A 14,562-nucleotide genomic window follows, 5' to 3' on the forward strand; every position below is an offset into this window, starting at 1 on the left:
GATCTAAAGACTATGTGCCATAGGCAACTCTTGCTTTACTGCAATTCACTTTTATATTTATATTCATTGTTTTCTTTTTGTAGCTGAAACTGTCAAATGAAGTAAATATTTATAACTAGCCTCTCATTACGCACTTTAAATCATCTCTTGTAACAGAGGGAAAACACACAGAATAAAAAACAGCTGATAACGCTTAGCCAGCAGGACCCAGAGCAATGTGCCTCTTCATTATCCAACACAGAGGAGCATTTGTTGCAGCGTCAATTATCAGGTACACCGTTCCTTAGTGCTGGATACCATGGGTTTTAATTAGCAAACCACAGAAAGACACAGATCTCTGCAAACTGCTAGAACGACTGCCATGTGGAGTCATGCGAATACAACAAACTCAATTATGGCAAAAATACTGCACATGCATTGAAATGAGGTTTGGAGCACATACACACACAAAAAAACCTCACAAGCCTAAATAACACTGGGAACTGGGAACAGAGAACACACTCTATAGATGTCACAATTATATACAATTCATGTGAGACATCCAAACCATAAGGAAAAAAATAAATAAAACAATAATCAAACTGTATTAAATTATCAAGTGACTTTAGTCCAGAGTAGGTTACTGGAAAAGCAGTATTTTTATTTTATTTTTGGGATTTTTCCCCTTTTTCACCCAATTTGGAATGCCCAATTCCCAGTGCGATTTTAAGTCCTTGTGGTGGCGTAGTGATTTGCTTCAATACGGGTGGCGGAGGATGAATCCCAGTTCTCCGCATCTGAGACCATCAACCCGTGCATCTTATCACGTGGCTTGTTGAGCGCGTTGCCATGGAGACATAGCGCATGTGGAGGCTTCACACCATCCACCACGGCATCCGCGCTCCACTCACCACGCGTCCCACCGAGAATGAACCACATCATAGCGACCATGAAGAGGTTACCCCATGTGACTCTACCCTCCCTAGCAACTGGGCCAATTTGGTTGCTTAGGAGACCTGGCTGGAGTCACTCAGCACACCCTGGGATTCGAACTAGCGAGCTAGCGAACTCCAGGGGTGGCAGCCAGCGTCTTTTACTACTGAGCTACCCAGGCCCCTGCGGAAAAGCAGTATTAAGCAAATTATGGTGCCGTACAATAATACTAAAGCCACAAGCAATGCATTACCTTTAAATCACCATTATAACAAGCCAGCATTTTCCATGCCATTCCGGATGGCTCTAAGCCAACCTTGATGCATCTTACCTAACCTTTCAAAAACGGTGAGAACAAAATGAAAAGCTCTGACCTTGATTTTTGCAACTCTAATGAAAAAAAATATGGACATATATTCCTTCAAGAACAAGAAGAGGTCTGCATCCAAAATAGAGTCAAAAACATTCATGGTTAAAAAGATTTTAAACAATACTACCAATCAAGAGAGATATCTCTACAGGAAAATCTTATAAAGATGCACAAGGACAAACCAAGGTGCTTCTCACAATGTATTATGACAAATACTTCAGAGTGGAGAGCATCTAGAGAAATAAGCCGCTTTTCCACCATCGGGCCGAACAGTTCTGAGCATGGTACGGAACGGTTACAGTAGCATTTCCACTGGAGTAGGGTTTGGCACAGCACGATTATAAACCATTCTTGGCCCGGAATTCTCGGCACAGTTAGCTTACCATACTCAATCGTGCTGGTAGAATGGGTTTAGTACGTGGCGACTCATTTAGTGTATCTTCATGATTTTATTATGATGGTTTAACAAGTATTGTAGCCTACATTTATTTTTCTATATGCCTTTTTCGTCAGGGAAGTAGATTACTAGCTAATTTAAACTCAAAATACATCAATATATTCTCATATACTATTTTCATATAATAATTATATAATACTTTCTCAATAAATATCCTTTTAAGCTAGTCTGGGAACTTTTACCTTTCTGCATGTTCGTGTCCGGTGGTAAACACAAGCCCTCAGCAAATGATGGTAAACCTCGTGCCTTTTTCTCTTACTTTCCTTTTTGTGACATTGTCCGTGTCTTTACTGTTTGTTAGCAGAGTAAAACCAGGGAAATAAGCGGTTCTAAAAACTGGAATATGCGGTCATCCTCTATAGCGCGCCACACTTGCACCAATGTTTACCTCTCACGTGGATCTGTTACGTATATTCTACTGATTTCACGGCACCACAGTTGAAAATTAAAGCGTAACCATGCCAACCGGCCTGGATTGGTAGGAATGGTACAGTTTTGCAATGAGAACTGTTCGGCCCAATGATGGGAAAGAGGCTATAGTAACCTCCAACTAAAATTACATGGCAAGTTGGATTGACATAGCAACAGGTTTGTCAAACTCATTGTATCCATGGTAATTAAGTGCATTTGTGACTATGTTAATTACCACAAAACGAATATTTTAACTTGCCCTCCTTTTCTTATAAAAAAGAAGCAAAAATTTCAGGTTACATTGAGGCACTTACAATGGAAGTGAATGGGGCAAATTTTTTGAAAAATTTAAAGGCAGAAATGTGAAGTTTATAATTTTATAAATTCACTTACAGTACATTATTCTTTTTGTTAAAAACTTGTGTATTATTTAATCTGTAAAGCTGTGTAAAGGTTTTTATGGTCATTTTAGGGTTTACAGTGTCACGTCATCATGGCAAAGAAGTTGTAAAATTGTATTTAACTTCACACAGAAAATTTTATTTAGCTATTCTATCACAATAAAATCATATTAGCATGCATATTGTTTACATCTGGTGGCTATACTTTTGAAACAGTGATTATTTTAACGTTTACTGATTGGCCCCAATCACTTCCATTGTATATGCCTTACTGTAACCCAGATATTTGCTTTTTTTAAAGAAAAGGAAGGATAAGTCGAAATACATTTTTGTGGTAATCAACATTATGCCACAAATGCCGTCGATTGAGCTTAACTTGTAATGAACCAGGAATATTCCTTTAACATTGTTCTTTTCCTAAATTACTAATAAGTTAACAGGTTTATTGTTCAACTCAGTCTCAAACTATATGCTCACCAGCATGCATCTTAAGGCATCGATATACTTGCGAAGAAGTTGTTCTTCATTCTTCGTTCAGGGGTAAAAGTAGTTCTAAATAGCCGAATAACGGTATACTGTTTCCAACAATTCAGACACCCACCACACTGTTATGGGAGGCATTTAAAAGTACATTTAAATACGAGGACGCTACATGTAAAACCTTAAAAATGTGTTATCAATGACTCTATGCCTCATTCTGAGTAGAATTCACATGAGGTCAGTAAAAGAAGCTGTTTTAACCACTCGATGAGGATTTAAAGTAATATACAGCTCTGGAAAAAGACAACTGCAAAATTATCCGTTTCTCTGGATATACTATTTATAGGTACAGCTGAGGTCAGAAATTTACATGCACCTTAGCCAAATACACTTAAACTCAGTTTTTCACAATTCCTGACAATTATAGAAAACATTCCCTGTCTTAGGTCAGTTAGGATCTCTACTTTATTTTAAGAATGTGAAATGTCAGAATAATAGGAGAGAGAATGATTTATTTCAGATTTTATTTCTTTCATCACATTCCCAGTGGTTCAGAAGTTTACAAACACTTTGTTAGTATTTGGTAGCATTGCCTTTAAATTGTTTAACTTGGGTCAAACATTTTGGGTAGCCTTCCACAAGCTTCTCACAATAAGTTGCTACAATTTTGGCCCATTCTGTCCATTTGGAAGACCCATTTGCGACCGAGTTTTAACTTCCTGGCTGATGGCTTGAGATGTTGCTTCAATATATCCACATATTTTATTATCTAAAATGATGTTATCTATTTTGTGAAGTGCACCAGTCCCTCCTGCAGCAAAGCACCCCCACATCATGATGCTGCCTCCCCCATGCTTCACGATTGGGATGGTTTTCTTTGGCTTGCAAGCCTCACCCTTTTTCCTCCAAACATAACAATGGTCATTATGGCCAAACAGTTCAATTTTTGTTTCATCAGACCAGAGGACATTTCTCCAAAAAGTAAGATCTTTGTCCCCATGTGCACTTGCAAACTGTAGTCTGGCTTTTTTATAATGGTTTTGGAGCAGTGGCTTCTTCCTTGCTGAGCAGCCTTTCAGGTTATGTTGATATAGGATTTGTTTTACTGTGGATATAGATACTTGTCTATCTGTTTCCTCCAGCATTTTCACAAAGTCCTTTGCTGTTGTTCTGGGATTGATTTACACTTTTCGCACCAAACTACATTCATCTCTAGGAGATGGACTGCATCTGCTTTCTGAGCGGTATGATGGCTGTGTGGTCCCATGGTGTTTTGTGTACTATTGTTTGTACAGATGAACGTGGTACCTTCAGGCTTTTGCAAATTGCTCCCAAGGATGAAAAAGACTTGTGGAGGTCCACAATGTTTTTCTGAGGTCGTGGCTGATTTCTTTTGATTTTCCCATGATGTCAAGCAAAGAAGCACTGAGTTTAAAGGTAGGCCTTAAAATACATCCACAGATACACCTCCAATTAAATCAAATTAGACAATAAGCCTATCAGAATCTAATTGCCTAAATGCTTGACATTATTTTCTGGAATTTTCCAAGCTGCTTAAAGGCATACTTAGTGTATGTAAACTTCTGACCCACTGGAATTGTGATAGAGTCAATTAAAAGTTAAACAATTTGTCTGTAAACCATTTTTAGAAAAATTACTCGTGTCATGCACAAAGTAGAGTAGTATCTTAAATGACTTGCCAAAACTATAGTTTGCTAATATGAAATCTGTGGAGTGGTTAAAAAATGAGTTTTAATGACTTCGACCTAAGTGTATGTAAATGTCTGACTTCAACTCTATGTGTTTGTGTAAAATGAACATTTTTGTTTTATTCTATAAAGTACTGACAACATTTCTTCCAAATTCCAAATAAAAATATTGTCATTTAGAGCATTTATTTGCAGAAAATGACAACTGGTCAAAATAACAAAAAAGATGCAATATTTTCAGACCTCGAATAATGCAAAGAAAACAAGTTTATATTAATTTTTAAACAACACAATACTAATGTTTTAACTTAGGAAGAGTTTAGAAATCAATATTTATAACCTAATTACCCTGATTTTCAATCACAGCTTTCATGCATCTTGGCATGCTCTCTACAAGGTTATCATGGAAGAAAACTTGCTTCATTCTGCTCTGACAATGTTCTCCAATTCTGAGGATTGTTTTTTCCAGCAGGACAATGCTCCATGCCACACAGCCAGGTCAATCAAGGTGTGGATGGAGGACCACCGGATCAAGACCCTGTCATGGCCAGCCCAATCTCCAGCCCTGAAACCCATTGAAAACCTCTGGAATGTGATCAAGAGGAAGATGGATGGCCACAAGTCATCAAACAAAGCCGAGCTGCTTGAATTTTTGCACCAGGAGTGGCATAAAGTCACCCAACAGCAATATGAAAGACTGGTAGAGAGCATGCCAATACGCATGAAAGCCACGATTGAAAATCAGGGTTATTCCACCAAATATTGATTTCTGCACTCTTCCTAAGTTAAAACATTAGTATTGTGTTGTTTAAAAATGAATATGAACTTGTTTTCTTTGCATTATTCAAGGTCTGAAAACGCTGCATCTTTTTGGTTATTTTGAACAGTTGTCATTTTCTGCAAATAAATGCTCTAAATGACAATATTTTTATTTGGAAATTGGGAGAAATATTGTCAGTTCTTAATAGAATAAAATACAAATTTTCATTTTATCAAACACATAAATAGTAAATCCAGAGAAACTGTTAATTTTGTAGTGGTCTCTTTAATTTTTTTTTTCCAGAGCTGTATATGTAGTAGAAAATATTTAATGTGTCTTGTTTATATTATGAATTCATGACACTAATGTACTAACATTCTACACACAGCCATAATATGTGCTTGTTACACTCTGTTATTTTAATTTATTATGACACTGATTCCATGAGTGTATAAACTGAATGAGTGTCTAAAAGTGTTAATGTGCAGAACAAAGATAAAACAATGATGATAGAGGCATATCTTACTTTAGACAGATGTGTGAATGGCTTTTGCTGCAGATGGTACATGAGTGAATTGACACTTGAGAGTATCTGAGAAGATTTGATTCCTTTATTAGACCAAAAAATAAATAAATAAAAAATTACATGACTCTCTAAGCGAACGATCATACAGTTCGTTCTTCGATTTCGTAGGAAGTATATCGAGGCCTTTACTCTGTAGCTGTTCAAAAACATCATGTGCTACTTTCTGTGGTATATACTGTATACTGCATAATGTGCTAAATTGCTAAATGTAACATTGTATTTTACTTATATTGCCTGATATTTATATTGACTTTCTAGTATTACAGAAACAACTCAGTGAGTCAAATACACAAGAAGTCAAATGTCAAGAGGACGTACCAATAGAGAAATTTGGGATGATGCTGATAATAATTTGTGTTATAGCCGATATTATATTTCTTAACTAATATAAATCTGTAGTCTTGCTTAAAAAAAAAAAAAAAAAAAAAAATATATAAAAAAAAAAAAAAAAAAAAATAATAATAATAAACAGTAAAGCTCCTACAGCGAATTGTACATGTTTGTACTACTTAAGTCAGACATCGAAACATTATAAATGTACAGCAGTAGAAAAATATGGATAAGCTGTCTGCTTCCATTATTGGCTGATTCAGAAAGATGCTGATCGTGTAAAAGAATGCTAATATTGCGATACTGATGCAGACACAATTTATGGAGCATCCTTCAATTCTAATGACAAGGATTTGTGTGTGTTTTTTTTTTAAGACCACAGAGGCTAGCCAACTTTATATTTTTACAGATTTTAATCACATATCAGACCTAGGTTTATTCTGTCCTTGATTTTGATTTACTTATTGTCTACTCCCTCATTTTCAGAAGCAAATATCTTTGGATAAATCAGTATTATTCTCTGTGTTAAATCCTCTCGGTATTTTCGAAAGGGACAGGACAGCCACTGAATCAAACCACAGACATCTGCCAACCACACAATCCACTTCTCTCACTCCACTCTTCTTTTATCCAAAGAAAAACAACAACAACAAAAAACATTCCTTGCTTCATTTTACATAAGTAACCTCGGTCACAAATGCATTTTACACTCAAACAGTGCTGCCCTCCCCCTTTTCATTTTAGTTCTTTTGCTCTCACAAAAGGCCAGAGACTAGCCATTATGTGCAATTTAATTTGCCACTCCCAACCCATCAAGAGAGCAATGCTCAAGAAAGTTCATGGCTGTCACTGAGTAATAAGAGCCCCCCCCCCCATCATGCCTGAGTTTAGGGTGAGAAGTTTTACTCATACAAATGCTTGACGCCTTAGTAAAGAAAAGGGTGGAGGAAAAGAAAACAGCTTTCAGTCACAACAAAAAAATAAGTGACGATAGAAAAACACAAGTATCTATACACAGCAGGTACCCTTTTACAAGCATTCTTCTGAATTTTACAGCAAGGTTTTCCTCTACTGTTGAGTAAAATGTTCAGATGACAGAATACTTTCCTTTCTTATACAGAGAATGAGGCATTCTGTTTTCACCGTGTATTCATAAAAGTAACCCTAAAAAAGACAAGCAGCATAATAAAAGGCATGCTATAATTACTAAATGCTCAGAAATCTTATTTGTTAAAATATTTCACCTCTATGGCCGATTAATACCATTTACAATAGGATTGTTTATCATAAAATCAAGCATTTTCAAATGGAGAATGGAATATTTTGAAAGAACAAACTCCAATTTCTTCTTTCTTTGATTCTTTTTTCTTCTCTTCTTTCTATATCCATTAAATATCAAGAGAAATTTGCTTTTGATCAGCCTGGGCAATCAGCGATCTTGGCAGCATTGTCTTGAAACTGACAACATGCCTTTTCTATTTTGAGCTCCAATGGAATAATTCCTTCTAAATCGGGTATTTAATGACACTGGTCAGCAAACAAGCTTACAGAAAATTATTTTATAAAATGCAATTCAACACAGTGGACATGTGGATTGTTTCCACTGCTCAACGTAAAGGCTTGTTGAATTAAACGTACTGTACATGTGTCGAGATGTTGCAGGAACAGGATACACAAAGAAGCACATGAAGAACAAACATAGTTAATTACAACGCGATTATAATGGCATTACAACGGGTGAATAGCTGTAGTTGCTTTAATCACCAGAGCTGTCAACGTGTGCGCTCTAATGACTGCCGTCTGTCCAACGATGTCTATGTCTCAAACCCTAGTGAGCTGTCTTCCTAAACAGCATTTTGGGGCATTCCGAGTCAGCTCGCGCCTATGATTCTCAAAAATGCTGCACGCGATAATGCTGTCTTAGTAGGCAGCTCACTAGTTTCTGAGACACAAACGCTATAACACATAAAGATAGCTGAGATGTGTTTTTAAAGTGAAGCATGACATGATTTTAGTCACTGAAGTAATTCCTGAGGAAAACCCTTAATCTCTCAGTATTTAACGCTTATTCTTAGCGCAATTTTCATTCATTTTTTTTTTTTTCGGGCGGCTCCCTATTCCGTAGTACCATCTAAACGGGACTGACCACATCTCGTGTCTCTAGTCTAATCTATATAATAAAGTTAAACTGAAACAAGCGTACCTGTATACTGCACGAGGAACATCGTCCTGGGGATACGGTTAAAAAGACGCCTGATAAAGTCCTGTAGGGCTCTGACAGTGGACGTTATTCCGGGCTGGGAGCTGTGCTGCTGGTGTCTGTGGGTCGGCTGGGCTTATAACTGCTTTAAAGTGAGCAGAGAGAGAGAGAGGGAGAGAGAGAGAGGGCGCGCTGTCATTATAATCATAGGCAAGCGTGCGATGTCTCTCGCGCTCGGTTGACGGTTAATGACGGTTGACTGCGTTCGAAACAGTCGAACGCTACTCTAACGGTACCAACCCAATGGTCATTAAATAGTATTACAATTTATTAAATCAATTTGGAAAATTATGGCCATTAAAAAGTATTAAAAAGTCTTAAATTACATTTTCCGAGGTATTTATTATTATTATTATTATTATTATGATTATGATTATTATTATTATTGTAACCAGTGCTTGAAGTGGGGCGGGTACTCACCAGTACGCAGTACCTGCACTTCTATAATTTACTGGCAGTTTTCTTGTGTACCAACACTTCTCAAGAGTCTCCCAGTACGATGTAATGTCTTTAATTAATGTAAGTCAGTGATTTGATGCGGCCAGCCAATCACTTTTATCTGACCTTCCAAATGATTTTGATAAAATCGCGGTAAACATCTGAACATGGGCTGCGTTCCATTTCAAAATTGTATCTCCTTTCTTTGCAAACTTCACACGTCTCATGGACTCGGATGTGCGTCACTGCTTACGTTCCGCGAGTGTCCACTACTGGCGGAAGACGTGCAATGGGTTTAACTGGAACACCCTTAACCCTTGATCACTTGTAGCATGTTGAAGGCTGATGTCAATTTGTGAATAATTTAGTGATTTTTGCACCTGAGAAAATGTTTTCGGAGATTGATTTCAGAGGCTTATGTATAAATCTCGTATGTTTATTTGATTTTTTTCATTAGAATGAATTGTTAGAAAGGATTAATCAAGATTTACACATATGAAAATGTTAACATAATGAACACATAGGCTATAACTGTGTGATAAACAGTTTAAGGTAGCTACAAGTATTATGCTGTTTAATGTCAATATAACTTTTCTAAACAGCTTAACTGACCTAACTTCACTTCCATCATACATTAGAGTTGTGTGGGGGTGGGGTTTGTCACAATCGAGTTGCATTGTGGGATATGGAGCTGCCTGAGTACATCAGAGTAGGCTCGCTCCCTCGGTCAGAATTGAGGGGTTGAGGGTCTGTCAACAGAAACTCCCCTCGCTCACTGAACGAAGTGGAACGGATTTCAAAAATGGCGGTGGGGATTCCCCTGAGGGGAAGTGCTTACCGTGCGTTCAGACCAGAGGAGGCAAGAGCGTCAAAATTCGCTCTGGCTGCCCTGCCAGCAATGCTATCGAAGATTCGTGGATGCTCTGTTGTAGTTGAAATAGGCGGCAGCGTTCGTTCAGAATGCTTGGTTTTGTGAACTATATTTAAAGGGGCCGCAAAACATACAGACATGTCGACCGGTATCTTTTTGCCGACCTATCACAAGTAATGTATATCCTCATGAAATATTTAAAATGTGAAAGTAAGAAATCGATGATGGCAGAAAGTAATTAAATATAAAAAGACAAACGCTGATGGTATAAATGTGTTACCGATTGATCAGGCAGCATGGTTTTGCATGCTATGGCACCAAAATTAGCATGCAATATATTATATATAATATTATATAAACCATAATATCCACTTCGTCAACTCACCTGGCACACCAACAACTTCAGACACCTTTGTCCACACATCGTTTTTAAAAAAAAATGTATATCCCTGTAAGCAAACAGGGACAGATAGTATATTACGGGAAAACCCGCCACGGCAATAATTAGTTTCTCCTCCATTTTGTCTTCGGAACTATTGTTTGGTGGGAACCAAAGTTTACACTGTTGTGTTCTCTAGACTTCGCTAGAGCGGAACACTTCTATATAGGTTGCTGCCGAACCACGTCAAAGCTCATTACCATAATGTTGCCCGCACTTGAACTTTCCTCTGACGCCCCACAACGCCCAAGACGCGCCAGCCACGGAAGCGCCGCTTCTCGCCGCCGAGAGACGCTGGCTGCCATAGAAAATGAATGACTTCCGGTCGATTTGAAGCTCTCGCCTCTGGTCTGAATGCACTATTAGGGGAGTTAGCGGGTGGATGTTAAAAGTGAAGTGGAACGTAGCCGCTCTCTGAGCAAAACTCAGCAGTGAGTTTAACAACACTCAACACGTGCAACAGCATCGGCGCTCGTCAAGGGCTGTGTCTCGTTTGGAGGATGCGTCCTGCGGAGGTCGCATTTGTTGGCCGCATTCCTCATCGAGGCTGTCTCGTTTCAGAAAAGCCAGTAGAACACTTCGAATGCAGCCTTCGAATGCAACCTTCTTTCATGGGAATTCGGAGGATGCATGAGGTGTATCCTTCATGGGCACTCACAACCCACAATTCTTTGCTTCAACGGAAATGTCTAAAAAAATGACACCAATTTGCCCGTAAATATGACGTTCAAAAGCAAGGAATGTTAATTCCCAAGTTGCAAAACCTCAGTAGATGGATGCAGAGTATATAATATGTATAATTATATTAATATATAATTAAAATAAAGTATTAGACTAAAAGTACACCTGTAAAATCTATTTTCTTTTCTCTTTACATCATTATAATTCTCCTAAAATTTACCTCATGCATTCCCTTCCAGAGGGACTTTGTCCCCTTCTCATTCAAAGCGCTCACGCTAGTTAAAAAGTGGTGTGCTGTCATAGCAACCATGTTACATTCCGTTTCCATTTGTCCTACGAAGGCCATCTCCTTTAAACGAGGTTTGTTTAAAGGAGGACACTCGGTATACTGCAGCCTTCAAAGGACGCATCCTACCTAGCACGCAGCCTTCCAAACAAGACACCGCCAAGCTATCTGTGGTCCAGTTCCAGAGGAGCGCTCGTGTTTAAGCTTGTCTGGGCATAGTTCAGTTTCTAAAACATGAACCAGCAACATTTGGATGAGCGCATTTTATTGTGTCTTATTCACTCAAATGTATTTCTGCAAATTGCTTAGCTGGGTGCAGTCAAAACTACAGACTTAAAAAAAAGCTGTTACAAAAGTGATGTCAGTTCATATGCACAACCTTTTTTCACAAGAGGCAAAACGTTGATGAAAACCGAACCTTCAAAGAAAATACATAGGAACATTTGCTTTTATTCTCCATTGTTTTCTGTAGTAGTTGTAAAAAGATTATGTGCAGTGTCACTGAACTTGCCTATGCATATGACAGTATTTGGTTCTACATACAGATGTGTGTCAGCGTTCACAGTCCTGAACATCATCAAATCGGTTTGTTCACCGTTTCTAATGATTATTATCTGCACAGGTATCTCGCTCCTGTGTGCAAATTCATGTGTGCAGGATAAGGAAGACCCCTCATTGAATAGGAGGATAATAAAAATATTAAAAAGGAAAAACAGACATAATGCTCTTTTTTTATTATTTTTTAGGCTACATTTATTTTGTGTAAAAACACAGTTCAGCATTAGATTGTCATTGTTCTCTTATGTGTGTTGATATTGACAAAGATACAGATTTTAGCAGATCTAAATATTCTTTCACAGTTTTCATAAACAATACCCCTATTTTGTAGTTTTTTTTTTTTTTTTCCAAAGTAAAGCTAATCAAAACCTATTTGTTAGTTGAGGATGTAAGGTCATATTTGTTTTTACAGTCAGACCTTGAACATGTTATTTAAATACCTCTTTTAACATAATTATATACTATTTTAATGTAAATAAACACATTATTAACCATTTTCTTTTTACATTTTAGTTACAATAAAAAAGTGTTAGGTAAGATAAATAAGGGTAAAAAAGTACAAATAAATATGTTGCGAACAAAAACAGTCTCAGAGAGAGAGAGAGAGTGTGTGTGTGTGTGTGTGTGTGTGTGTGTGTGTGTGTGTGTGTTTGTGATGCCGGCAAATGTCATATTTTTTCAAAATAATAGTCCCACATTGAATCAACTCATTTTAAAATGAATACAAACATGAATTACAATGTAAAAATAAAATATTTTTCAACACAGATTATTTTAGGATATCTTTCAATATAGTGAAATTAGCATTATATTCATATGCTTTACAAAAAACACAAATAATTAAAGATGAATGTTAATATCTGCTATATAGCTAACAGTAAAACTGTACAAATCAAACACAATCGAGTGCAAAGTGGTCTTCATCAATAATATACATTAGTATATCAGTGAAGGATAATGTATTGATAAATGTGGGAGATTTATAAAACTTTTTTTTTAATACTATTTAATTAATTATTAAAAAAACATACTCTCGGATTGTTAGATCCCTCCATCACGATGACCAGCTCTGCTTTGCCTTAACAAAACACAGTGGTGTGATGTCATCACGTACAATAACACCCCATTTCATTGGCTAGGCATCAACCAATAAAACGACTTCATTCACCCCCAAACCTCAAGGGGTGGAGACCCCCATAAGACTGGAATCGATTCGAGCACTGTACCAACCTGTCATGTTGATTACTGCATGCGAGTAACTCATTCATAAAATGCACAGTTTTGTCGTTGTCAGTGATTTGTGGGTTTAAAGTTAAAGGTGAACTGTGTTTATTAAGGGTTTAAAAAGTCTGACAAGTCGATAATTTTAAAATACTAGTTCCTTCACAGAATTAATCATGAGGGATTATATCAGGTACACTACCTTTATTGCTACAACTGTGGAAGTTTGGTATTAATGTACTACAATAATTATAGTTAGTATGGTATTTTGGTGGAAAATTTGATTTCCATGGTTATTTCCTGCCTAATGTACATGTTTGCATTGACAAACACAGGATATTTCAGAGTGCTATAAGGGATCCTTATGTGTGTTTCAAGAGCGGCTATGTTGGTAATGTGAGGATATGTACAGAGACTATTTAGCAGAGACGGGCCACTCCTGTTTAAATGAATGGGAGAAATTGGAACGCCCAACCGAGAAGCTCTAGCGCCCAACGGTCATTGGATGTAGAAAGTAAGTCCTGCTTTACAGGTAAAAGAGCCAATCACCTTTTAGATAAAGACATCGCCTGTCAATCAACTCGCTAACGCGCATGCACATTAGCGATACAAGCCGGGAAAATTGCATGTTTTAGCGTAATATGAGGTAAAGAAGCACAATTTATGATTACAATATTAGCTCATTTAATTGCTGATTTGAAATGTGTTATGTGATCATAATCTTTACCAACCATTTTTTAGATTTCGGTGTTCCCCCATTCAAGCAGATAGGAGCTGCCAGGGGCAGACTGGCACACCAAACCCGGCCCGCAACACACCACACTCACTGATTTCATTTTCCGGCTCAATTTCACATTTTTGTGTTGAAAAAAAGACATTTCTATTAACTGCTAGTCATGACAATGGGCCCCACCAGTGCAAAAACTGTCATAATTTTTTAAACATATAAAACCACTATAAATGTGATGAGTGGATTTTTTAGAGAAAGCACTAAAAAATACGTTACAGATCAGACAAATAACATGTCCAAAAAACTTTTTTCCCCACATACAGATGTTAGGTTAAAATGGACATGAAAGTACAAGGGAAAGTGTGTATTTTAGGTGCTGTGACAAGTCAGCATTTCTTCAAAGTTTTTAAAGATCTTAATCAACTTTCAACTTTTTTCTAGAAGTGCAAATAAACTCTTGTCTTAGTTAATATGAGATTGTGGAAACAAGTATAATAATAATATATTATATATGTATTTATAGCTATACAAGATCATAAAATGTTCTTTAAAATAGTTAGATGAAGAAAGTGTCACACAGCAGGACACTGATGACAGTGCTTACAATTTCATGTTAATTACTCACATAAATATGTGTAAATGTTTATTTTAATATATCAGTG

The 14,562-nt window shown here is 37.1% G+C and overlaps 1 protein-coding gene across 7 annotated transcripts in view; it reads right to left on the bottom strand.

The window, feature by feature from the left end:
* The window catches only part of LOC127418360 (ecto-NOX disulfide-thiol exchanger 2-like), a 246,547-nt gene that overhangs the window by 157,872 nt on the left and 74,113 nt on the right, over positions 1–14,562 (bottom strand). The window contains exon 2 of one of the 7 annotated variants that reach the window (XM_051658959.1): positions 8,620–8,761. The exons of the other annotated variants lie outside the window; for them this stretch is intronic. Within the exon in view, the coding sequence (XP_051514919.1) occupies positions 8,620–8,641 (22 nt within the window). The 5' untranslated portion in view covers positions 8,642–8,761. The remainder of the gene's footprint in view (positions 1–8,619; positions 8,762–14,562) is intronic. 7 annotated transcript variants of the gene reach the window in all.

The sequence above is a fragment of the Myxocyprinus asiaticus genome, chromosome 27 (genome assembly GCF_019703515.2).
Source record: "Myxocyprinus asiaticus isolate MX2 ecotype Aquarium Trade chromosome 27, UBuf_Myxa_2, whole genome shotgun sequence".
Taxonomy (NCBI): Eukaryota; Metazoa; Chordata; class Actinopteri; order Cypriniformes; family Catostomidae; genus Myxocyprinus; species Myxocyprinus asiaticus.